The sequence below is a fragment of the Cyrtonyx montezumae genome, unplaced genomic scaffold, assembly GCF_038088225.1.
Source record: "Cyrtonyx montezumae isolate F1298 unplaced genomic scaffold, pur_monq_1.0 scaffold_2, whole genome shotgun sequence".
Taxonomy (NCBI): domain Eukaryota; kingdom Metazoa; phylum Chordata; class Aves; order Galliformes; family Odontophoridae; genus Cyrtonyx; species Cyrtonyx montezumae.
The window spans coordinates 56,026,959-56,054,474 of record NW_027071936.1 but is presented as its reverse complement, the minus strand read 5'-3'; the positions used below and the strand labels follow the sequence as shown (position 1 = coordinate 56,054,474).

The following is a 27,516-nucleotide window of genomic DNA, read 5'->3' as shown; positions in this document are numbered from 1 at the left end:
AAATGACTTAATGCATTCTTCTCATTTACAATAGTCGATTATTGATAGCTTCCATCTTTTCCTTCTGGTTGGTGTCATAAGAGATAGTAATGCTTGCCAAAATTATTTCATTAATTTAGTTTTTATCAGTCTATTATTCTACCTATATATGTGATAGCATATTAAGGAAGTTCCAAAACATTTTTCTTACAGAAGGATAATAATTTTAATTGTTTCATATTTTCATGGTGTACATACCATGTTATGGTTTACGTGTTATTACGTTTGTTTTTAAAACTGTATACATTGTCCACTGATGTCAGTAAGAAAAGAGGAGTGTTTTGTTCATATTGATTCACATTCAATGAGCAATTGATCTGTTCAGAAATGAAATCACTGAGCTAATTGTGTAAATTGAGCCAAGCATCTACATTTTCTTTCTTTTGAGTTGATAAAGAGCTAATATGCTGCTGTTAGGTTTATTATATCTTGAAGCTGTCACTTGTATTCACATTCCATTTTTGGTAACTGTCCCCAGATACTTTATTTTTAAAAAGAGACTTCAGGGTTAGCTCTACATTTGTGACAGATGTATTCTGTAGAATTTCTTTCTGGTTTATCTTAAGCTGTGGGATGAGAAGTGGATGGCAGTGTTCGCCAAGAAGTGAAAAGAAGAATGGTTACCTTTTTGCAGGTAGTAATTTGTTTTCAGCAATAAAAAACTGAAAATATCCACGTGAGAGAAATGTATCTGATAAAAAATATAAGGTTTCTGTATATATCTAATACAGTCAATACTTTATTTATAAAATAGTTTTTTATTCCAAATGTGTACTTTAAAGGAAATCATAGGTATGTTGCTTCACAAGGGTGATATGTACAGAGGAAAAGGGAGTTGTGGCTGAGTGAAGTTGTGAGTGAGCAGAAGTTGCTAAAGCTGACCTGGTGAACTTTCACCTAGGAGAAAGATGCAGAATTAAAAACAGGGACTTCAGAGAACAGCTGAAAACAGAGGTAAAGGAAGGTTTTTAGTGGATGTACAGAGAAGGAGGACAGATGAAGTTGTGTCCTCAGTGGGAGCTGGAGCTTGTGACATGACGCTGAGGGAGGTGTGTGTCTTTGACCTGGCAATAGCTGAGGTTTAGGTGAATCCTGCTTTGAACAAATCAAATGGCCTACATGGGTGTCCCGGTTGCAGTGGAAATGCTAAAGCACAGCCTGAACCAGTGCACCTGGTCAAGAAGGGCAAACCCAGGGGAACTCAGGTGCATGCAATGTACCTGAGTGAGTGGAAGGGGTGGAACCAGGAGCTACCCTTCACAGACCTCATTTAAAGGTTGGCAGAGGACATAAGGGAGTCTTGCTGGAGATCCCTGCTTACCTTAGGTCCTCTGAAGGTAAGCAGATTCTTTCCTTTGTTTCTGTGTCTATGGCTGCTGCATTTGAGTTGATCTTCACTTACTGTAGCCTTGGGCGTTGTTACAGTTATTGCTGTGTTTTTAATTGCATTAATAGTGTTAACACTGGTGTTTGTCTGCTTACAGCATAAATTCAGGTTATGCAACACATAGGCTATCAGAAGGGCTTGAAAGTTTGTTTTTGGTAGAAAGGGCATTTGTGGAGTTGGTTGAGGAAGTGTATAAAATTACAGCAAGTGTTGACAAAGATGGCAGGAGGTTAACCCACACAGATGTCTGATCACCTCTGGAGTCCCCAAAGCCCCTGAGCCTCCCAGGGTACAAACTCTTCAAGACTGTATTTTAAAACTTGAGATACAATATGAGCTAACCTGGCTGGTGCACTTCAAATGACATTCAGCAGCAACAACAAAAAAAGCGCTCAAAGCTAAACAAAAAGATCAGGGTCATGTTATTTATATGTATTCCATCTACTGTATATATCTTTGGCAATCAGTGAATAAAGACTGATATTTCAGGCAGTTCCCTTATAGCATTTTTTCACTTTATCATGGATTTATATTAAAAAAAAATATATACGTATGTATGGATATACAAGACATAAGATTTTCTTTTGCTTAAATAATTCTTTAAGTTTGGCTAATGAAGGGTTTTTGTTTGTCAGAAGTCTGTAAGCAGATGCCATTTGTTTAAATTTTATTTATTGCCTTTCCCCCTTGGATTTACAGAAGTGCTTTTTAAAGCAGCAGAAAGTTTGTTGATGAGGAGAGATGAAACAAAGAGAAATTTGGAGCCAAAAGGGTTAAATAAAAATGAAGCCAAATTTCTTTTCTTTTTTTTTTTTTTTTCTTTTAAGAGATGAGGTAGAGAGATTGGCAAACAACAGATCTAACAAGATACAACAGCAAAAAAAGCAAACAGCTTTTAAGGGTGCTTGTGGAAGTATTGTCTTCCAGAATAAAGGGACAGAATAGTAAAACCACTCCTGGGCACGTCCGGCTCTGGGAATTGCAGGCAGCACAGGGACAATGACGGGAGTGACATTACCATGGTTACCAGACACGCCACCCCAGGGGCTGGGGCTGGGCACAGCCATCACTGCTGGCTCCAAGCCTATTCACAGAATGCTATGCAGCTCAGTGAATCATCTATTTCTAGCCATAATACTCTGGCAGAGCTGTCCCATAATGTTACCTGCAAATCCCTCCCTCTAGGACTCTGCATTAAGCCTAAAGCAGTTTTTACAAAGAGAAGATCGATGCCTTCACTTACACAAAGTCATTAAAACAATAGCAGCTGCCATATAACATCCTCAAGATCTGCAGCTTCTGTTCAGCTGACCCTGGCTCTGAGTGGGGAAGAAGCCTGTGCTGTTCAGTGCCCTTTCTTCATGTCTCTTTGCACACCCAGCTATTTGCCTTCTGCTCCAATGCTTGTAATTGTTCAGCAGATCATCCCAATCTTGCTTTTCTGAGGTCCTATTAGTTCCTACCGACTATGCCATCATTTTACTTTGTCTGCTTGCTTTATTTTTTTAACAGTCAAGCCCCTTGCACTGGCTCTGTTGGAGTGAGTAAATGCCTGGAGCATCTTTAGTATGAGGAAAGGCTGAGATGAACATCTAAAGTGTGGGAATCAAGATGATTAGGGCGGACTCTTTGGTGGCAAGCAACAATAGAACAAGAGGCAATGGGCAGAAACTGGAATGCAGGAAGTTCCATGCTAATCCAAGAAAAAACTCTGCTGACAGAGTACTGGGGCGCTGGAACAGTCTCTTAGGCTGTGGAGTCTCCTCTGGAGACTCACCTGGATGCTTTCCTGTGAGCCATGCTGTAGGGAACTGCTTTAGCAGGGGTTTGGATCTCTAAAGGTCCCATCCAGCTCCTGTGATTCTGTGACTGCGTGCATTAAAAACACCCAGTGCAGACACGTGTACCCAGAACCACAGAGCTGGTGCTTACTGTGACACCATAACTATGATGAGCATTTGTACATTCCTGGTTTAATTTTCAAAGTGATCTCTAGTTCTTACCTGAGCTGCAAATGTTTCTGGAGCTCTGCACATATTGAAAGCTAGGAGAAAGCAATGAAAGGAATGTCAGAAAAATATATCTGTTAGTGGCAATTGTTTAAGTAAGAGTAAAATCACAGAGTGATGTACAGCTGTGCTACCCTAGAATACACTTTAATCCTTCAACACAGGGAAGCTTTAGACACTCTTGGTTTCAGGTTGTAATTTTGTATTTAACGTCTTTTGACTGATTTATCTTCCATTAATTTCTCCAGACACTTCTTGAAGCCACGTACCCGTTTTCTTTATTTCCCCAAATGTCTTTGCAAGACTTTCATGTTATATCATGATATTTTGTGGCAGTGTTAATTAAAACTAGGAAGGACAGTGAGCAGATAACTTCTCAGAGCCACTAGTGCAATACCAGCGGGTCCAACGTACTGTCACATTTAGTACATTTTATATTGGAGAAGTACTTTTGTCATCAAGGATAGATGAGAAGCTCTGTTTAATTGTTCAGCTGTATTTGTATTTTTCATAGGTGCATTTTTTATGCTTCATCCTATACTTACGTATTTTACTGTGTGCTCTGGGAGAGGTGTGGTGTATTTAGACTGAATAACACATTTAGAAAAGATTTACGTAGGTTAGAAAAGTAGGAGAATTGTGGCAGATTTCAGTGGAATGCTAATTGGCCTTAAGGAGGCCAAGCATATGTTCTTCATATATAAAAATAGATTGCAGTGGAATTGCTGAGGCTGGAGATGGCAGAACAACTTCATTTAGTATGTTTAAAACACTTCCATGAAAACTTGGGCTAAAATGTAACACGGTAGTGTGCTAATAAAGATAAAAATTCAAGCATAGCTTGAAAGCGGTTCCCAAGGATGGTTACTCTTGTGCTCCAGGTCAAAACGTAATGGGTCACTCCATGGCATCAAAAAGTTATATTGTCCTGCTTTTATTATGTAGTAAAGTAAATTTCCTAAGTGCAGAAAGTATAGTACTTGAAACTTCTAGTACAATGAAATTCTTATATTCTTACCTGGCTTCAGGGAGGTGCTTTGCTTTGTACTGTTGTGCTTGTAAAATCAGTTCAAGTTTCTTCTTTGAATCTATGACAGTTAACATGAATAAGAACTTATTATTTCCTCTCGTGTAACTTTGACAGTATCTAGCTACTACCATGAAAAAGAATTGAGTTAACCAAATTCATGTACAAGGGGAAGAAGTTCAATAGAGAAATAGGTTACTATTAGTTTAGTTTAAATCAATCAACTCACTATTTCAGTGGGAAACATTACTGTAGTACTGAGTGTTACATGGTGATGCTGAACATCACAGGTTTTGCTGGTACAGTATATAATTAACATGATGGTAAAGAACAGAATACTGTACTAGAAGTGTACAGAGATTTTATAAATATCATATTTTTAATGTTCCAGTACAATTTTTTTTCCTTTGAGACCTTATGAATTTGGTTTGCCTAGAACAAATGTGTTGCTCTGCATCCCCAAACAGATGTAGCAAATGTTGAGTTAAATTTCTTTTTCTGCTTAACTCCTGTAAGTGTACAGGTCACTCTAAATCTCTCTGTTCTTAGCACATGTATTAGACATCCCTCTGGTATACTGGTTTGAATATAAAGCCAGATTGTACGATGATATATATCAGGATAAATGTCAGATTCCTTTACTGATTACCTCAGATGGGGTTTTAATTATAGAATATTTGATCTTGCAATACAAAAGAAAGTTAACAAATCAGTATTATATGATGAAATACTAACCTTTATCTCTTCCAGATGCCTATATAAAATGATAACAGAGTAAATATTTTTCTTTTGTTTGCCAACTTGAATTTACCACAACATACCCAAGTATATTTTTCAATTTAAAACATTTAATAGACATTAAATTATGAAACTTTATCAAAAATTCAGGCTAAATTCTCATCTCAGTCCATTGGCAACAATGAGAAATGAATGTTCAGGGCTATACATGAACACAGGGTTTATTGCAATGATCGCCATGTCACGATCACTATTGCGTGTTAGTTTAACTGCTGATATAGCTCTTCATTGACCTTGTATGAAATCAAGAAATTGATTTGATTGACTGGAGAAACACTATTCAAAGATTAAAATCAGTCATTTCTTTTCAGAGTCCTTAGCTGATAGTGTAATTATTTTTGTTGTCTTGGAAGGAACTTCATTCAAAATCGCTGTGTGGAGAGTCTTAATTATGGCATATTATGTTACAAAGAAATGAATGACAGATAGGTATCTAGAGACCAGAGTTTACTGAATTTTCACTATTTCTGTAGTATTTTGATTCACATGGGAATAGTAATTTACTTTGATCATTAATTTGATACAAGAATATACATATATTTGATACAAGAATATTAGAGAGAAGAATTTTTTGCTCTGTGAAAATGTTGTTTCTTTAATCTTCTCAAATACTTACTTCCCTGTTAATGTTTTTTGGATAACTTAGAAATTTACAGGGCCGTTCAGGTTGGAAAGGACCTAAGCAAGTCTATGGACAAAGCTCTTGCTTAAAGCACAGGGTGGTTGATGAGGCCAGGCTCTGAGTTTTGCCCAGCTGAGTCTTGCAGACTTCTATAGCATAATCTTCACTGCCTCTCTGGGTCACCAGTGCCCTCATAATTACCCTCTTTTTTTTTGTTTTCCTTTTTTCGAGTTTTCCTCTATCATTCACACTGGCCTGTAGTTTGGTGTCCAAAAACCTGGCAGGGGCACGTCTCATCTCCTCCTCTGGATTGTACTGAAACTATTTATATCTTAGGAGCAATATGAATGGGAGATAATCCATTCAAATCTAATTTTATTATCTTTTCCATGTTATACAATATATAGTATTTCTCCTTAAGATGCAGCCAAACCATGATCTTATTAGGAGGTGCAGTATTTGTGCAGCTGTATAGTGCCCATCCAGAAATATTAATTACAGATGTAAGATATTTATTGTTCTTGGGATTGTTTTTATATTTGGTTTCTGTAATGAATCAGTATCTGGGACATGACAAAGCTTTTGTGTTAAAATATTATCTTTCTTGGTAATATTGTTTGGCATTAAACGTGAATTACAATATTACAGTCAAAGCATGTTTTTAATAACCTTTCAAAGTGTAGGAGTTTCAGACCATGGGAGGACTGAGGTTCTGAGATGGCCCTCTGGTGAGAGCTGTGGAGAATTAAAATTCAAATAATTTTGAAGTTAAATAGCTTATAGGTTTGGGATATAGTATCTGTGTTAGGAAATGGCTGTGTTTAGCTGGTATCGAGATTCCTTTATTTTCTCTTCTCCTTTGCAGTGAGATAAAAAGAATATTATAGAAGTGTATTGTGCCTATAAGTGAGTTCATGGTGTTGCCTCTGTTTCTTCTCTCTGTCTGTAGAGACGGGCTCTATGACAGACTCCACAGAGATAGGCTGTTTAGAGGTGTGGGTGGTGAGAGTCTTCACAGCCTCTCCTGGAAACAAGAGCCCAGAGCTTCTGCATTAGCATTACTGGCCTTGGGAGCACACAAATGCCACTCTGTTCTGCACAGCTATCATAGGCATCTGCAACATTTGGCACTGATGTGATATACTTTTATTTGGCTACTTGGGAAGATTGCTTAACAGTGTCTGTGCTTTTGTTTCTATAAGGAACTTCAGGGTCTTAACTGTCATTCCCAGCAAGCAGTTTTGAGAGTACTATATACATTAAGAATAGATACATTTATGACCAAAACTAATATGGTTATTATAGTGTTTTTACCTACCAGACTAAGCTTTGACTGAAATACTGTTATATCAGAAGCTGTGCAGCCATTAAAAGCATGTGGTTTTGGTGGTAATAATATATACAAAGACGAATACTTACTTCATCCACTTCCCTAAAAGATAGATGCCTGGAAAAGGAAGAATTATATGCAAAAATTTAATTATCGTAAAATAAAAATGACTGAATACTTAAATACTTTAGTTACATGATTCCTGAAAATTAACAGCCCTTGGCATTTTATTACTGCTTTAGAGGCTGGTTATTTTTTGACATAAATTATTTGCAGGAGAAGGTTATGGACTTCCATAAAAAAACAAACAAACAGCATCCACAGGATTGATTATGGCAAATGAGAAAAGTCTCATTAAGAATTTATTCTGAGAGGAGGGGTAAAGAGATACGAAAAGTTATAAGGTTTATTCTGTACCCTTCATGTTATTCTGAAAGTATTATTACAAACTTTAAGTCAGCTAGAAGCAGAGTATTTTCAAAAATGAAACATTCACAGTGGCAGAATGGAAATTGTAGATAAAAGGAGATGCAAACTAGGAGCTCAGGATGCAAGCAAGCAGGTAAAGAGAAGTGGGGAGTGCTCCTTTTGGTCCCAGATCAAGTTTGTATTTAGGTATTTTTCTACCAACTTTCTGCTATGCATGATCAACAAGGATACCTTTCTCTCCTGAGTGGGGATCACCAGAAAACATTCTGCCCCTCAAAAGGCATGATGCATCAAATCTGACTTGTTTTATTGAATGTCCTAGATTTGATAAACATATGTAGCATGTATTTCATAACAAAAGAGATTGAGGTCTAGATTTTAGAAGCTTTTTAGGAACTTAAGGTATGGATAAGCACCTGGTAATTTTCTAAAGGCTCCAGATTCCAGATGCATGATCCATTTAGCTTACCTCTGAAAAAATTCAACAATTTACTAAATCATTCAAAGAGAATGCAAAAGGAAAAAAGTATATGAAGAAGAACCCTGGGATCTATGTTTCAAGGCTACTTCAGTGAGAAGGAGTCTCTTCCTCCTACCTGTACTGAAAACATAAGCATGGAGGGTTAAGAAAGCAAGATGTTTGGGATCTGTTGGAAGAAAGTTTCAGCAAGGGTAGGAGAAAGGAGAGGATATGTTTCAGGTTTTGATAGATGTTTTTGTGTTAATATGTTATTTGTTGGCTTGGTCTCTGAGGTCATTATATGACTAGCAGAAGACTGTACTTAGAATGCTGAGTGGCAAGTAAAGTTAAGCGATAGGAAGGTTTTCTTGCTGGGCAGGATTCCTCCATGAGGGGACGCACCACTTTTATGGCCCATCCACCCTAGAAATATGAAAGCTTCTTTCTCGCCAAACGTTCCTAATATATTTCAGCATCCTACACATGCCTGTATTTTATGAAGTTGTTTTTAAGAGTATATAAATAATGATGTGTTTAATTTTATAAGTCTTCAAATCTTGTTGGGAAATACAGCGTGCACTCCTCAATCATGCCTGCAGTTTGATAGCTTTGCTTACTGCCTGGCAGATAATGGTGCAGTGCTGCACTCCTCCATACTGCAGTCTGTACTTATGTTTTCTCCCTACTGAGCTGTGACTGGATTGGTGATGGCTGACAAATATTTTGGGTGAAATGCCTGTGTGGGAAATATGTGAAGCACCTTCCCAGATCATGGGTGGTCTTAGTCTGTGCTACTGCTCTCTTACTTCCATGATCGAAAAAATCGTTACCATGTTAGCATTAGAAAATTTTTGGTGCTTGTAACTGCAATGTGGAATCTTGTAGTTATTTTTTTCAGTCTCCTTTCACTTCTAGAATAAGAAATTACTTGTATGTGTATTAAAGAATTTGGCTTTGTAATAGGACCTTTCAAATCCAAGTGCTTTGAATACTGATGACTGCTGGCAAGCACAGCTTGTAATAGTTCTCACAGCATTCAATTTATGTGCTGCCCTATGAAGGGGAGGGATCAGCCATGGGATTTGGAACTTCTCAGCTATAGGTCAGGTCATGCATCTGAATATGAAGCTACTTCATATTAATAAAATGTCTTAACAACCAACAGCTTTAACCTAATCCATGAAAGAATTTAAGTGCCATTCAGGAAAAATAATGCGTACTTAGAGCTAGCTCCTTAAGTATATACTTGAAGTAGAATTCTTCATTGATTTGTAAACTTTTTTTCTTTCCTCTTGAGATTTGTGCTGTAGGATTTGAACTTTGGTGACCTTTGTAAAAATGTAACAAAATTCCATGTTGATGAACTGAAATTGAAGGTATTTGCAGAAGGTTGGATAGAACTGACATGGCTCAGTTGTGCCCAAACTTCTGGCTACGATAGGTTTTCACAGAAAGGCACTGTGCATTATACCTGTTTGCCCCTGGATGCATACCAGTCCTGTTCTCAGCATGCTTCCAGCACCTGTCTCGTTTACGCACATATATTTTGGTCACATGGGAGAGCACATGTATCTGGCTACATGGCAGTGAGCAGCACAGATTCATGCTTAGTATATTATATGAAAATAGCAGCCAGTCTTATAACTTGACATAAACTCTGCCATACAGCTGAACATGACAGCCTCCACCCATGCTCTCCAAATGCTGTATGAACATGTGTGCTGCATAACAGAGGAGAAGCTGGTTTCTGGTGTAAAGGATTAGTCTGATGGGCTGAAGCAAGATTTCTGGCTACAGATTTATCATCTCTTTTGCTGAATGTAACATCTTTGTTATATGGAGGTGTTTCTCTATCTCTCTGGTACTGTAAAGATATTTCCCCATACTTGACTTTCCATCACCAGCTGTGTTGAGCAAATGCAATTACTTTTACTTAGAAGTTATTGCCAAACTCAGTGAAGAAAAAGTAGGACCTTAAGCAAAGTGTTTTATGGTAGTTCCACCTACTTTTCTGCTCCTTTACCTCTTAACCATTATTTTGGCAGTTTTTTTCTTTAAAAAATGCTAAATACCACTTCTCTTGATTATTCACAGCTGTCTAAAGAATCAACAGCCTTTTTGTTAAGTATAAGCAGAAGTGTGATGGAGAAGTCTGGTGGTTTTGCCAGGGAGAGTGTTTTGGTTCTCAGGAAATCAGCATGAAGAAATGTAACAGTACCTTGTGGGCTTTGCTGATATTGAAGTATGATCCTGGCTGGGTGTTTCCCTGGTGTGGAAGACATGGCTGCTTATCTTTGGCTCTGAAGGAAGTGGCTGATACTGTTTTGGCAGTGTCTTCAGAGGCCTGAAAGAGCCAAAGGAGAATTGGAAGGACTTTTAGGGAATGAAGGAGGAGCAAAGACTGTGTTGTTAGGGCAAGCTCAAAAAGGAAAGCACTGGAATTTTCCAAGAGTGTTTCAATTTATTTGTACTGAGCTTAGCTCTGGTCCAGGATTCAATAGCAATAATAATTTTGGATAATATTCTACGTTTGCAAGATTGTGTTGTACTATGTTGCGTGACACTTAGCACTGTTTTCATGCACTTCTCCAGTATATGCGAGCTCCCAGCTCTCCAGTGCTAACATCTCCAGGTGGGTAAGGCCCAGCTGTGGAACACCCTGCAGCTCACTTAAGTAATAATAGAGAATCATAGAATGGTTTGGGTTGGAAGGGACGTTTACAATAATCTAGTTTCAATCCCCCTGTTGTTGGCAGGGATACCTCCCATTAGATCAGGTTGCTCAAAGCCCCATCCAGCCGGGCCTTTAACATGTCCAGGGTGGGAGAATCTACAACCTCTCTGGACAACCTGTTTCAGAGTCTTACTACCCTCACAGTAAAGAATTTCTTCCTGATATCTAGTTTAAACCTACCATTTCCCTTTGTCCTTTCACTACATAAACTTATAAAAAGTCCCTTCCCAGCTTTCCTGTAGCCCCCCTTCAGATACTGGAAGGCTGCTATAAGGTACCCCAGAGCCTTCTCCAGGCTGAAGAGCCACAGCTCTTGCAGCTTGTCTTCATAGGGCAGGTGCTCCAGCCCTCTGATAATCTTCTTGGCCCTCCTCTGGACCCAATCCAACAGCTTGATATCCTTCTTGTGATGGGGGCCCCAGAACTGGAATGTTCTATATTTCTGACCATATTTTAAATCTGCTTACTTCTCTTATTGCATTCAGTATAGGCCCTGAGGAATAAACTTGGCAGTTTGGTATTGCCTTTTGAAATTATGCTTTAGTTGTAGCAAATATAATTGTTTGAGAATGAAAGAAACAAAAATTTTTGTTGGCATATAATAGAAAAATGTATTCATGCATATTCTTGGAATAGAGATTTGCCCATCTACTGTGGGAATAAATGAATACAGCTGATTTATATCAATATGATTTAAATTTAAAAAAGCCATGGTGAATAGAACCAAAGGAAATTATATAAATGAAGAGCTCCCCTATCCACAGCCCCCAACACTTTGTGGCTGGATTGAACCTGATTCCAGATTTCTAGACTTCCATATTGGGAAAAGCATGGAAGCTATCTCTGAAGTGATCTTACCGTGGTGGAGGCAAAGGTTTCTAGAAAAGAAAGAAAACAAAAATATGTTTTACCAGAAGAAATATAAGTAGTTCAGATTAAGCAGGCATTTCTGTGTCAACAGGCAAAGTTTTACATACTCCACACGCATAACACAGACTTAAATATGCCTCTTTAAAATCATTGAAGAGTAAATGATGCTATTGTAAACCATGAATGCAAACTAATGAGATAATATAGGCCCGAAGGCTTCACGTCCTTTAGTTAGTGCTAGCAAAACTGGAGTGTGCTTTTTTCCAATATATTCAAGAAGGTAATAGGCTGTGCAAATGTAATTGATGACTACTTACAATGAGTTCATGCATTTTCACAGTCACTTAAGATTTTTATCAGTAACTATTAATTTGAGTACTGTCCATATAATCCACAAGTGAAGGTATAGTGTTATTCCAGTATTATTATTGGCAGCCCACCCTCACCCACCAACTCTTTGCTACCACATTTATCCTGCTAACATATCCGCATCTGCACCATTTTTCATGCTTCCCAATGGCTAGCGTGAATTTCTGTTAACCTATTTGCAGGGGCTGGAAGCTTCAGCTTTTCAGCAAGAGTCTGTTGTTTGTGGGAGTGAAGCTGAGACCACACACTGATGCCACTGGAGATGGGAATGAGTATGCGTTTTATGTTGGCCAGATTGGGTTCTAAGTGAAATGTAATGCAAGCATGGTGAGTTTTGTTCAATCTGTACTTTATTCCATCTTTTTTAAGGGTGGATTTGCAGATAGATTTAAATGCAGTTTAATATTCCTTCTAACAGTTTGTACCTCTCTCCATTTGAACACGGGACTATGTATACTTGGATAATTGTGGCAATCCTGGAAATACTGAGAATCTTCTTGTACTGCAACCAGGTGAATCTTTCTAAATCACAAACATTCATTTCATAAAGGACATAACTAGGAATTGCCTGAAGTTAAAGCAGGAAGAAACAAGTATGTTTGATTACCTCAACTTAAAATATAAAGTAGAGCAAATAAAACAATCTTCATGATTCTTGATAAAACAGCATGAAGTTTGGTTTTCTTCCTGGCTTTCAACGTGATATATTTGAAACTGCCATCTATTCAGATATTTTGCTAAGTATTGTTCTGAGGCTTTGTAAGTGTGGTTATTAAATTATTTGGTTGCTTTTTTCCCTTGCCTTTCTTGATTAAAAAAAAAAAATTCTATTGTTGTTGCTCCTTCAAGTTTACCATAATGTGAATGATTATTTAAATGCATGTGAGACATCCTACTAGTTTAAAAGAAATAAAAATGTCGATATAAGGTTTTTACTCTATTTACAGTAGAGTTTGGTTTGTCAAATATTTGCAGAAGTTGTATGTACAGACATCCTGAGTAATGTGAAAAATGCTGAAGTAGAGCCTGTATTTTCCTTCAAGTAAGACATAGCAATTTCTCTGAACTGAAATAATGGCGCCTCAAATATTCAGCAACTTGAGAAAATAGGTGTTGGAAAAAAAATAAAATCGTTATTTCTGCCATCTGGTGGCAAAGTCACGTAATAGCACTTTGCATGAGAATAAATGTTAGGATGTTTAATAACTGGTAGTTATTTTAAAAGTAATAGATTACTCCACGGACATTATTGGCTCAGAAAGTACTCAAATAAGTTCCATCCTCAGATTGCAGAGTTTAAGTTACCTGCCTGTATGGTTCTTAGTTTGTTTTCCTTGATGTCAGTACATACCTTGTGCAGACAAACACACAAAGCCTGCTACAATTCATCATAGCATTTGAGGCTTATTCAAAGCTGGCTAGCTGTCAGAGGGGCCTATGTCGTTCACTTCTGCGGATTTTGAAGCTGGCCTGCTTGATATTTCTTTTATTTCAGCTTTTGTACAAACTGTATCAGTATTTGCTCACAAGGTTGTTTTTCATTTTGTGTAATTTTTACTGTTAATTTATTCTTAGAAGCTGTAGGAATTATTTGGTTCAATACTTTTAGTTACAGTATGGAATAAAAGGAAAAAAATAATATATTGCATGGAATTCTTCACATTATTTTTCTGACTTGTCAAATGTCTGAAAATTTACAGCGAACGTGGTGTTCATATTTTCCTGGGTTGGTAATGGCATTCTTTCTGCCTGTACTTTGGATGTGGTTCAAAGTTTCAAAATAAGTGAAAAACACTAATTCCCTTCCAAGGTGAATCAAATATCTAATCCTTCAGTTGCTGACATTGTGATATATTGCTACATCTGAAGTACACAAAAAGTGTAGAAAAATGTATTAAGTGTATATTTCTAAACACTTTATTTCTGTAGAAAATTACTCGAGTTAAATTGTAAAGGATTTGATAGTTGGAGACTTCATTAAATTTAATTCTTAAGAATTAGACAACAACCTGTATGTAATTCAGCCACAAGAAACAGAAGAAACAAAAATGAAAGGTATATTTATCACTCAAGAATATAGAAATGTGAAGCAAATTTAAAGTTAATGGCAATGCAGTGGATAAGCAAATACATGAAATCTGTAGTATTAACTGGCACGTATTCTGAATAGAAGCATACTGTCAGATAGCTTTTGTAAATACGTAGGTTGCTCTGGAAGTAATTCCTCCTATTTATTTACACTGAAAGAACTTAAAACACAAAGAGCTCAACACTATTTGATAGAGCAAATTCTCAGCTACAAAATACCATTTTGCAACATTTTTACCACCATTAGCAATGCATTTTTGCCAGAAATGAACAAGAGCCTACATGCTGTACACCAGTGGAGGTGACTCACTGTTGCTGTCACCACTGCTGAAACACACCACCCACTGCCTCACTGTGCTCACTCTCATCCACTGTTTGCACTGTTTCATTCATTGGTGCTTGCTGAACAACTATGGGTGCATTTTTTTCATGTGGAGGCATTCAGTGACACACCTTTTCTTCTTCTGCACTTCCATGTCTTATGCCACTTTGTCAGACTGCTACTCTGCTGCCATCTGTCACGTGGCTAACCAAATGTATTGAAATATTGGTGGAAAGGTACAGCCCTGACTTCCACCAATATATGCCTCTGATGCCATGGACAAATATTATAAAACAGGAGGCAGTATTTTTGGAGCAGGCCTCATACATTCCTGTTGAGATAAGGAGCTCATGGATTACAATAGATCTACTTTCTAAATAATTACCATCCTATTGGGTTGTTGAAGCAGTACTCCGAAATTAGCAGCAGGATTGTTTGAGAAAATGGCTGCTGTTCTAAAAATAATGTCTTTTCTATTATCTTCAATGTCTGCTTATTTATGAAAGCTGAAAATGGAAGCACTTTTTTCTGATTGCAGAACCATATAGATTTTTTTAATTGTATTTTTAACATTGGCATGTTCCTCGCCTCTAGAGCAGATGTTTGTTTCTGTTAATAAAATCAAATAAAGGCACGATGTTAGGCATCATACTTGAAACTGTAGCTAGTGAAAAGTGCTCTTCTTGACTGAGACGCTGCGAATATGTTGTAGACCCATTCTTGATTTCAGGTATCAACAAAGGAAGGTGAACTGAGAGGACATTGTTGCATAGCAAGACAGGAACCTACATGACCTTGCAAAAATTGAACTGTGCATGGCTAAGACTTCAACTGGACTACATGTAGCTTCATGTGATATTACAGAGCAGAATAAATGCATTTGCAGACAGAGTTTAAGGTGTTTACTTACAAGCAAGTACTGAGGGGGCTGAGGTGGGTGCTGACTGCTCATGTGGGTGGTACCTGAAGGCTTCAGACAATGTTTATCTGTAAAAGGGTAAGAAAAAAGTAATCTTGAGTAATTCATTGTTTTGAAAGATTCTGTCTTTAAAGATGAAGGAATTGTAATGTTTAGGATGTGGTTTTGATGTCAGGCATTGCAGTTTTTATAGCATTTTCATTTTATCTTTCCTGAACTTCCATATTACTTTAGTAGTGGAATTGATCACATACCTCATAGCACTAAAACAAACAAAAACCCCTTCGTGAGCTGGTACACAGTTAAGGCAGATGTTTGACCTAAGTTGTGAATTGTTAAATATGCTTGTTATCTTGAATGAGTTGTTGGGGTTTAGTGAGAGATGGAGGTGTCTACTCTTCAGAGAACTTTTCATTTGTGCTTTAGCTTCTAATAAACACACTGCACTCATGGCCCTCTAAAAGTAATATATAGTGTGAACTGGTGTGTGTTCTCAAGTCATTAACTTTGTATCTCAAGGTTATTTTTATTTTTCTAGGAAAGATGGCAAAATGGGATGGTAGTATGAAATTTTGCCTTTTTAAATACTTTTCAAAACTTTTCCTCACACCTGCATCACACCATAGTTACTGGGCATAACGTGCAGGAAAAAAGCAGCATCTTGTTAAATGTGTAAATGTGGTTTTATTTTTTTCTTCAGGGCAGTCTTGCAAAAATGAAAGAAGGTACTGCCTGCAGAATGAGGGTCATTTCTACTAACCAAGATAAAAAACAGTGTAAGTTACTTTAGATTTCCAAATATAATACCCAAAAGAGTCTTTGTACATTATGTAGAATATCTGGTTGCTCAGAATGAATGTCATCAATGTCTTAGTGAGACATCAGTCTTGCTTGGCTGGCGAAACACCATGATGTGAGGCTCATCTCCTGAACCCCAGATGTGTTTACTCCTGTGATTTCCTGAAATGCAGGAAATTTGACTGCTTACTTTGTGGTAGTGAGGAACTGTGTTTCTTCTTCTTTTTTTTTTTTTTAATTTAATTTTATCAGAGATACCTCACTTCTCTCTACAAACGCCTGAAAGGAGGTTGTGACAAAGTGGGAGTTGGCCTCTTCTCCTAGGTAACAGCAATAGGATGAGAATTAATGGCCTCAAGTTGCGCCAGGGGAGATTTGGGTTGGATACTACAAAAAATTTATTTTCTGAAAGAGTGGTGAGGCACTGGCACTGGCTGTCAAGGGGAGTGATACAGTCACCGTCCCTGGAGCTGTTCAAGATATGCAGGACATGTTTAGTAGAGCACGGTGGGGATGAGTTCATAGTTGGACTAGATGATCTTAGTGGCCTTTTCAAACTATATTGATTCTGTGACTTTGTGATCAATTTCACTCCGACAAAAATCAATAGAAAATCTTAATGCCATTTGATACGAAAAGGAGAGAACATTTGTATGTATATTTTGGTCCTGTATGTTCAGATATTTTTGGCTTCAGCATTCCATTCTTCCTCATCTAGTATTTCTTTCAATTTTAAAATAATTTGAAATCTTCACAATATATGATTTCTAGACATAGATATTTGGGACGATATTTTGCTTCTGTAGACTGGATATTAATTGGTTATGTACGTTTCAGCATTAAATTTGACTTCAGATTGCTTTAGTTACCCAAAATTTGACTAATTCAATTATCTAGTAAGGTTATGAATGCCTGAGAAGTATTCAAAGTACTTTCTTATTACTGATATTACAAGTGCCAGAAAATGCCTTTGAAAAGATTGCTAACGTTTATTCATCTGCAAATTGGTTGACGCACCATCCCTAGCGCTGTTCAAGAAGTGTTTAGATGAGGTGCTAAGGGATTTGATTTAGTAGTTCAGTGGGTAGGGATGGTGATAGGAGGATGGCTGGACTTAGATGATCTTGTAGGTCCTTTCCAACCTTATGAATCTATGAATCTACATTATATTCTGGAGGAAACTTTTGTTTTGTTTCTAGTGTGTTTTCCACCTCAAAGTTTTCTGGCTTAAATAATAGTGTGCTTTCCTGTAATGGATGTGAGTTTGACCAGTCAGATTTTGAAGATTTTATGTGAAGTGAGATCATAGGATTTCTTCCATGAAGGCAGTACCATAATGAGAAAAAAACAACAATTATTAATTTAACATAATTTAATGAAAAAGAAGGTTAACTTTTGAATATAAAGTTGAAGAGAAAGCTCTTATCTTGTCCTGTCCCGTTAGTCTTCTATTTTTCAATTAAACTATATAATTAAAAAACAAACAAGCAAACAAACAAAAGCAGAAAACCTGAATGAAAATACAAAATGTGTACTATTCCTATTTATGTCTATGTTCAGCTCATTTCCAGCAGACATAAAAAGTTACCTGCATATACGGAATCTTGTTGAGGGTTGAGAGGAAGGATTCTCAAATTTTGGATAGCCTCCAGAGTGGAAGAACTTACTGTCTCATAAACATCTTCTTCTGGATCACATAGTTTGGAGACTGATTTTAAGTCATCCCGATCCCTCTTTGTGAAATTTCTGTCCTACATAAAAGAGCAAGAGATAGAAAGATAATGCAAATAAGTTTAAGATTAAATTAATATTTGGAAATAGTTGATGGCTGGAACAAGGTATATTGGTACACAATACATCTGATGGAAATTGATAGGTTAAAAATAATTGAGGAAGTGTTTTGAAAATCTAAGTTCTTGAATTTGATTAATAAAATAGCCATTTCAGAAAGGAAGTTTTGAGTCTCTCTCTGAATCTGGTCTGTTACTGCTCTTGAAAAAGCAATGAGAGTGTTTAATTTTTATGATTACTGCGCACATTCAAAATTGCACCTTTCATTATAATTGCATTCACGTGTTGCTTGTATTATATTGTTACATATGTTATGTACAAGAATATATCAACTGGCCCATCATACATTTCGTGCTTTAAAATAAAAACATGAACCGTTTCTGAGAATTCACACTAGTAAAGTAGCAATCCCAGAGACTCAAGATGTCTGTTGATGTACGTATCCTCTTCTTCCAGGTTGGCTCAAAATTTCTTTCTGAAGTCCTGCTCTGCCCTTCATGCTTACCATTTACATGCTGGGATAATGCTGCTGGTTTCTTTCCAGAGAAGTGCACAGGCAGCAAAGAGTTGAGATTACTGCTGCATCAACTCAAATGAAGGTACTCAAAGTTCAGTAAATAACACTTTACTACCAGAGACAGTATAGTGTTTCCACCCACTCTGTACTTGCAGCTTCCCTGATGTTTGTTTTAATCTGTTCTTAAATTTCCTATTAATGGGGAATCAATACCTTCCTGAGGTGTCTTCTTCCACTAGTTAACTATCATTTTAGTTATTGCTTTTTCTTGAGTGCTACAAATTATACCAATTTGTTTCACCCTCCAAGGGCACACAAGAATAATTGATTATTAACCACTTTATTTCAACTTTTATTATACTCAATGTTTATAATTATATTTTCTTTTAGTCTCCTCACTCCTAGACTAAACAAGAACAATTCCTTAAAGCCTTTCCTGAGCTCTCAGGCAACTCGAAGAAGTTTGATCCTTATATCTCCAGTATTAATTTTCTTTCAACTCTTCTGGGCTATGTGCAGCTTTATGAAAACATCAGGCAGGCATCCAAGAATATAGTGTTCTTGACAGTACATTTCAGGGTAAGGTTTGTCTTTCTATAGCTGTAGATGTTAAAAACAAAAAAAACCACTACTACACTCTGTACATACTGCCACTGGATACATGGGTTTGCAGGGTATTCTGCTGGATAATTCCTTCGAGATCAGTAGCAGACCACTGGGAACTACAGTGAGGGTGCATATTTTTTCAAACAATTGCAAATATACAATAGTGATTATGTCAGATTTCTACAGTTTCCTTGTGAGTCTGTCTTCTGGGAAATGTCAAACACCTAACAGAATTCAAGATACATCACATCTACTGCTTTCTTTTTTCCCAGAATTGTTGTATTTCTTCTAAAAATGAAATTATTTTTGTTTGATGAATCATTCTGTTTGTATGCATTAGTTTTTTTTTTTTTTGTAATAATCAGACATATTATTAAAAAAAAATGCTTTCAAACTTTGATAGCCTCTCCATATATCCAATGGACCCTCAGAAATTGAGGCTGCCTCTGTTCCTCCCTATTGCTTTAGGAACATCTCAGAATGATCCCAAAGGCAATGAATTAATGTCTCAGAAATTGCTTCAAATTCTTCCTTAGATGCTTTACAATAAGTAAATGGTCTCCTCGTAGTTCTTTCTCTGTCCTGTTCTATGCCATTTCTGCCTTCTACTTGGATTAATTCCATGTAGTATCTGCCTGTAATTAATTAACCTTTCTGTGAGACTTGAAGCAGTCAAAGTATTGGTGATATCAGACTTCTTCAGACATCCCTTATTTGTTTGGCTTGCTCTTTAAGCAACAGACCTGTGCTCTCTTTTCCTCTTTCTCTGACTTCTAAGGCATTTGCAGTCTTTTCTTATTCATCTGATATATTCATAGAATGGCCTGGGTTGAAAAGGACTTCAGAGATCATCCAGTTTCAACCCCTGCTGTGGGCAGGGTCGCCAAGCACTACAGCAGGCTGCCCAGATCCACATCCAACCTTGCCTTGAATGCCTCCAGGGATAAGACATCCACAACCTCTATGAGCAACCTGTTCTAGTGCATCACTATCCTCTGAGTGAAGAACTTTCTCCTAACATCTATCCTAAATCCTCCCCTCTTTTAGTTTAAAACCATTCCCCCTTGTCCTATTACTAACAACCCATGTAAACAGTCGTAAACCCCTCCTGTTGATACGCTCCCTTCAAATACTGGAAGGCCACAATGAGGTCTCCCTGGAACCTTCTCTTATCCAAGCTAAACAAGCCCAGTTTCTTCAACCTTTTCTCATAAAAGAGAGAGTCCATTTTTCTCATAAAAGATCAGAGGGTCCTCTGATCATTTTAGTGACCCTTCTCTGGACCTATTCCAAGAGCTCTGTGTCTTTCTGGTGCTGGGGGCCCCAGGCCTGAATGCAGTACTCCAGATGGCACCTCACCATAGTGGAGTAGAGTGGGACACTCACCTCACTCTTCCTGCTGGCCACCCCTTTTTTAATGCAGCCCAGCATACAGTTGGCCCTCTGGTCTGCAAGCACATGCTGCTGACTCATGTCCAGCTTCTTGTCCATCAGGACTCCCAGATTTTTCTCCGGAGAGCTGCTCCCCATGAGTTCTTCCCCCAGTGTGTGCAAATACTTGGGATTGCCCCAGCCCAAGTGCAGCACCTTTCACTTGGCCTTGTTGAACCTCATTAGGTTCAGACAGGCCCACTTCTCCACCCTGTCCAGGTCCCTCTGGATGGCTTCCCTTCCCTCCAATGTATTGACTACACTACTCAGCTTGGTGTCATCTGCAAACTTGCTGAAGGTGCACTCAACTCCACTGTCTATGTCATTGATGAAGATGTTGAAGAGCACTGGTCCCAAGACCGACCTCTGAGGGATACCACTCATGACATATGAAACTTAAAATCAGCTTTCATAGAGAAGTGGGAGGTCATTAATACATGTACTGTTATCTTTTTTACTTTTATTTGCATTAGCTACTTATTAAACCTTGAGATTTATGGTTTACATGATTGTTCAGCTTGACTCCTGTTAATTTTGAATGATCTTGCAATATGTATTTTAGATGCATACCCTAAACAGAGAATTAGGTCAATTCTTTATCTCCTAATAAAGTAAAAGTTGTTCTATATATTAAAAATAAATATCCCTTATTTTATATTAACGTTGAGGACTATGTTTTCTGCTACTGTTGTTGTAGCCAGAACATTCATCTAGAAGTGAAAGAAAGATATAATTTTAGGAAGAACTGTGTGGTACTTACAGAACAATATGCATTAGTGGGAATATTCCTTCTTTCATTTTCTATATGAAATGGAGAAAAAAAGTCAGCAGATGTCATTCTGTAGAAAATGGTACAATGACTAATAGCTTATATAAAGGAATAAAAATCTGTCATCAGCACAGTATTTTAAAGGCAGGTTGCTTAAACAAATGAGCTGATGCAAATCCACCCATGAGTTTGCTGACCTGTGCAATGCATGAGGAAGTAGCTCTTTGGCAATGGGGTTTAGTGTGTCTGGGGCCACCGACAGAAAACACTCAGGGGACATGCTGGAGCTCCTACCTGTCTTCTGAGTTTTGCTGCCTGGCACAGAACTGCAAGGTTTACTGCTGTTGTGCTTGGGAATCCTGGTCTGAAAATCCCTCTTCTGGATAAAAACATATTTTGTCCCCTTCGTGGTCAAAGAAAATCTTACCTCCTGCTTTCAAGACTGAAGTTGAAAAAGAGTTGTGCGGATGTTTTTGCTGTAATAGCACAGCATGTGCAACTCTTGCCAATGAGATGGGAGTCTTGGTTTCACCTTGAGAAGCTCCAAATCCACAGTTCCCAAAATCAAAAGCAACAGCTATTAGGCTGCAAACTGTTCCAACTGGTAACTGTTTGTCAATGGATGTTATTTCATGGTATCATCAAAGCGTGGTGCAGATCCAAAGGGATGATGAACAGGAGAGTGTATTCTTTTTAGAAAAGTCCTTAGTTTAGCCCTCAACCTGATTTATGCATTTAATCTGGGGACTGGTGAATGCAGAACAGCCAAGGTATGTACATAGCCAGCCCTTGTCCTGGACTGTTGAGCAAATCCTTGCACAGCCTGTCTTTAGCCTCACAGATTTTCCATCTATAGGTATGTAATAGTCTGGTTTCAAAAGCTGAGCATGAAAGTTCTATCGAGAGTAACTTACAATTACCATGTGCTCCTTTTTTAGTTCAGTCTTGAAAGCAGGATGTCAGATTATCTTGTGCTGCCCCACTAATGTCTCTTCCACCAGAGTTCTCAGAGAAGCCAGTCTTTACCAACACAGCATCTTTAAATTTGACATATTTTTTGAAGGTTTAAATAATGCATGAGCCTGTTATTGCAGAGTGTTGCATGCCCCAGCAGATGGCATTCAATGTTCATTTATGTAACACAGGTAGTGTTAATCTCTTACTCAGAAAGTCATGAGGGCAGTTATTCATGTGAAGTAGTTGTCTGATTTTCTGTTTAATTACACTGGTGTGGATCAGAAGTATGCCCAATTAAATCAGTGGCATTGAAGAAAAGAGATGGAGAGGATAATTAGTACCAACTTAACAATGAAAAGGCAGTCACTGTCTTGAAATTGTCTTTTTACTTCTGTTGATAAAAACTGATTCTGTCTTCCACAGTGAACAACAGAATTGAAAAACAGTGGTAAACATCAACACTATTAAGCCACATGTTTCATGATTTTACTCTAAAAGGAGGCAGACATGAGCCTTCAGGATGATTTACTGATATTTAACATCAATTTACAAACTGATGTCCAGGTTAGTCTATAATCTATTCTGTTACACAGCAATCACCACAGTTTGGAGGAACTGCAGCCTTCCCTCTCCTTTTCTTTTGAGAACTTGTGTTTTGCTCAGTGCCAGTAAAGGGATAAGTAGAGTTGCTGGTATTCAGTGGACATTCCTTTTATATGAGGTGAATTCCCAAATATTTGCTTTGTATTAGCTACTGAGTGCACACTAGATAGAAATTTCTCCTCCTGATATTTAAGAATGTCATTTTGGTAGTGAGGATGAATATTTCATTTTTTCACCTATGTGAGACGTATTGGACCATAGATATGCTACACATATTGCAGTGAAAAACAAGTGGTGAAACACTATCAAAGAGACTCACCACTTAAGAAAAGATGATTCCTGTTATTTACTATATATACATTCTAGTTGGATGGGGCCCTGGGCAACCTGATCTAGTACTTCATCTAGTACTTGCCAAGGGCTGGCAACCCTGCCTGTGGCAGGGGGTTGGAACTTGATGATCTGTGAGGTCCCTTCCAACCCATGCCATTCTATGATTTTGTGATTCTAGAACTTCCAATTCCCTGACTTTCTATCTGTAGGTATGAAAGAGGACAGAATCATGGAATGGTTTGTGTTTGAAGGGACCTTAAGAATCATCTAGTCTGATGCTACTTACTAGAGGCTCTTCCAAACAGAATACGTTGCCCAAAGTCCAATCCAAACTGGACTTAAACATCTCCAGGCATAGGGGATCCATAGCTTCACCAGACAGCTTGTTCCAGGACCTCACCACCCTCATCATGAAAAATTTATTCCTCATTTCCAATCTAAATCTACCCACTTTCATTTTAAATCAGCAGCAATCCCAACTCTTATAGCAGTTTTTCATCTTTTTACCAGGTAGTGTGCGATCTAGAGGATGTTCTGCCATCAGTATTTTTTCAGTGAAAGCTGACAACTTACAACTGGCAGGAGTTTCCTCAAGCTATAGAGACTGAACACCTCCTGCACAGTATTACAATTTCTTATGCTACAGCCTCTGTGAAACCAATAGATGGAGTATGACAGTTGTAACAATAGTAAGGAGTTATATTTCTATGGCATATGTGTGGGTGGGTTTCTGCCAGCTGACAAGGAATGTCTGATGCCAAGGGACAAAAGAGAAGAGACTATTTTTTAATTAATTTGCAATGGAATAGAATTGTATGTGTTTTGTGGCAACCTTACTTACATTTTGAAAGTGACCTAAAAAAGTCTGTTCAAAAGAGTGACAGGTTAACAATTTGTGCTTGAAATCCCAATGTCAGACATGCAGCCCTTATTTAAACGAGAAAGCAGAAGGTAAATCTCTTTCCATGGACTTCAGTAAGTCTATGAATGTGCTGTGGTTTTTTTCAGTAATTTTTGTGGTGTTTCAGCATGTGACAGAAAATGATAAAATGTCGTGGGCTATATTTTGAAGAACCTTATGATACTTACAGTGTGTCTTTTAACCCCTTCAGTAGAACAAATTGTAGCTTAAATTTCTGAAGGAAGAACTTGTATAAGAGCTTTCAGTGTCACTATTTTCTGATCCAAAAGTACAGTGTAAAAATGTCAGAATTTTCCTCTAGCCTCAAAAGGGGTGAGGTAACAGCAAAACCTTCCTAAATCACATAGTTTGGACCAAGGAAGACACTAGGTAGGGTTCTATTCAGAGACTATGAAAAATACATGAAAAAAAATGCTGCTTTTGTGGTAAGGCCAGTTTTCCATAGAGCATAAAGGATAGATTATACTATCTTTTATATATACTGTATCTAACATACTGCTAGATTGTTGACTTATTTTTCCAGAACTGTTCTTTTTTTTTTTTTCCCAGCCTTATATCTAAATCTTATGTTTTATATTGCAAGCATTTGTGAAACTTCACATAACACAATAAACATAGTATACTGAATAAATTTATCAAGATGGTTGTGCCCCCATTTATTTAGTTAATTTTATGTACTTTGCATTAAACATCTCTAAGCTCAGCTGAAGTTGTGAAACACAATACCTTTTTCCAACCACTTGAATAGAAGCTTAAGAGGTAAATGGGATTCAAATACATGCTTAATACTGACCATAACTGCCATGGAATGAGATTCAGAGCTCCTATATCAATATAATTGTCCCATTGCTTTGGAACAACAACAAAGCAGATTGTTTTAAGAGTGGTGCATCCTTTTAAATTCCCTCAATTGCTTTCCAGAAGTCATTAGACAATGTGAGATTTTCAGTTTCCAGCAAGAAGATGACTAATGTTCATCTTGTTTCAATGTATAACATCATGAAGCCAACATTTTTTGGAGCAGTCTGGAGATAAACATCTTTATTTCTTTGTTAGTAGGTATCCAAGAACTTAGCTTTCTTTTCCTTTTCTTGCAATGAATTTTTTGTTTGTTTGTTTATTTTTTGCTTGTTTTATGATGTTAGAATGTTTTGGCTTTTCATAATAGGAACTATTACTGAGTAATCAGTGTGTTAACAAGATACTGCTATAGTACTTCTTTTTTCAGTACTAAAAGAATTTTACCTTTTGGGTGTATTTTCAGATTCATTTCTGCAAATAAACTTGGGCAAGAGCTAAGGGCAAAAAAAAAAATCTGCTTTAATATTAGAAATCACCATTGATTTATGAAACTTTCAAACATTCTAAGCAGGACAAGTGAATGCTGCAGGTACAATAATTTAAACTTGAAAAACAATTCGTTAGACATAGAAATTCAGCATTTGTAGTAATCTCTTACAGCCTCAGATTTGGAGCAGTTATGTAGAACTCTACTGATATTGAAAATATTAATTTTAGAAATAAATATTCCAACAATCTTATTAATGCTTTTACATCTTCAGAACATAGTTTGAGGGGTGATTTTGCTTAGGGAAATAGGAACTAAATCTCTTTTAGCATGTAGCTGTGCCACTGCACATGGCTCCTCTCCTCTTCAGCCAGCTCCCATAGGTATCATGATTTCCCCCAACCCTGTCATGTTATTGTTCCAACTTGCTTTAGGGTGGAAATCTGCTAGTAGGAGTCTGTGGTACACTGATTTCAGAAGAAACACATTGACAAGTCTTGATCTATCCCTGTTGTCGACGTTGATATTTCTCTCACTATCACCCTCTTTAGCTGCTGGTCCTTAGCCCCATTTCAGCCTGATCAGCAACATAAACAGATAATTGCAGTAGCATAACTCAATATTCAGAAACAACAGCTGTTTTTTTCAATTAATATTCAGTCAGGGTTTACATTTGGACTGTATTAATACACTCTCTTATTACCTACTTTCTGAACACCCTTGGAATTACCCAAAGTTTGCGAAACAGCTGAGCTTCAAATGCCCCACTCTTCAAATTACAACATAATTTATGTTAGCAGCAGCGTTTGAACACAATGAAGCTGAGTGGTTTCCTGTTCAGTGAGCAGTCTGTAAACCACAATAGATTCATTTGACCTTTGCTGTTTGCTGCTTAGAGCATGGACACATTAATAATAAAACTTATATTGAAGAATCCTTAAACAGCAATTTACTTACCTATTTTTTGGCAAAGTTTTCTTCCTCCCATTTGAATCTTTTGGGTGCTGTATCATTGTTTTCCTGTTAATTTTGACACAATTGAACAAAACTTACTGTCCGCAGGCAGTAGTAAGTGGAAAATAAATGCAAATTTAAAATGAAAATTTCAAATCTGGGAAAAACATTTGTAAATGATTCCCATCTCTACCCAAACATGATTTTCTTTCTTGTTTACTTTGGTTTTTTACTATTTGGAAATAAATATTTTACTGCTGAGAGAATGAAAGTTTGGAAACAGAATTTCTGTATCCAGTGTTCTTGTTTCCTTACAATAGGGTAAACTCATTAACAGACAAATAGAAATTAAGATTTAGGGCACATATCCAACATCTCTAATAGTAGTAATCACCTAACAAACACCAACCAGGTAGATATCAAAATAACAGTGACCTGTTCTTTTGGCCCTCTGCTTCTGGTTGCTCTTGAGCTTAATTTAGAAACACAATTTACTCATTTAAAGTAATACTGCTCTGAAAAACAGAAGATTTCAGCTTTTACCCGTTAACTGCTGGAGACCTCAGTGTTAGCAGTAAAATATTATCTTGCCAAATAATTCATATAGATTTTAAAGATTTTCATCTTATCCTGAATACTTGGGCTTAGTCCTGCCCAAATTCATCTAAATTAATAGATTCTAAAATAGATATTGTCAAATCAAGTTTTTTTTACCCCTTATATATATGCTTAAAAATTCTTTAAAAAAAAAAGAAACAAAACAGAAGTTCTTAATATGTGAATGCATGCAATTTTTCTAATTCTCAGTGTAAATATTCTAGTGGTCACAAATGCAACGACACAAATGTTAGAGGTAGGAGAAGACATGATTTTATTTTCTATGAGAAATATTTTTGAACATTGGCTATAGTTGAAGAGAATTTTGAACTTTGTGTATTTCTTAGTTTGCCAGATGAGACCTTTAGGAGCTCTGTCCCTAGCCACGTGAAGTATAAATGGTTAGATTTTTCTGCTGAATTATCTCTCTAGAACATTAGAAGTATGATCAAGTAACTGATTTCTGTCAGCTCTCTCCTCTTTATGATTCATGTAATAATCTTTCTTTTTCCTTTAAAAGAACCATTTCATTCTTCACAAAATTATT

General features: G+C 37.2%; 1 protein-coding gene across 1 annotated transcript in view; it reads right to left on the bottom strand.

The window, feature by feature from the left end:
• The window catches only part of CLNK (cytokine dependent hematopoietic cell linker), a 35,742-nt gene extending 9,311 nt beyond the window's left edge, over window positions 1–26,431 (bottom strand). The window contains exons 1-12 of the mRNA XM_065736200.1: window positions 26,376–26,431; window positions 25,376–25,425; window positions 21,307–21,347; window positions 17,790–17,952; window positions 15,395–15,471; window positions 15,007–15,093; window positions 11,694–11,713; window positions 10,320–10,445; window positions 7,302–7,329; window positions 5,198–5,216; window positions 4,454–4,523; window positions 3,430–3,470 (exon numbers count right to left, since the gene is read on the bottom strand). Of these exons, the coding sequence (XP_065592272.1) occupies window positions 3,430–3,470; window positions 4,454–4,523; window positions 5,198–5,216; window positions 7,302–7,329; window positions 10,320–10,445; window positions 11,694–11,713; window positions 15,007–15,093; window positions 15,395–15,471; window positions 17,790–17,952; window positions 21,307–21,347; window positions 25,376–25,425; window positions 26,376–26,431 (778 nt within the window). The remainder of the gene's footprint in view (window positions 1–3,429; window positions 3,471–4,453; window positions 4,524–5,197; window positions 5,217–7,301; window positions 7,330–10,319; window positions 10,446–11,693; window positions 11,714–15,006; window positions 15,094–15,394; window positions 15,472–17,789; window positions 17,953–21,306; window positions 21,348–25,375; window positions 25,426–26,375) is intronic.
• Between the last annotated feature and the right edge of the window lie 1,085 nt (window positions 26,432–27,516).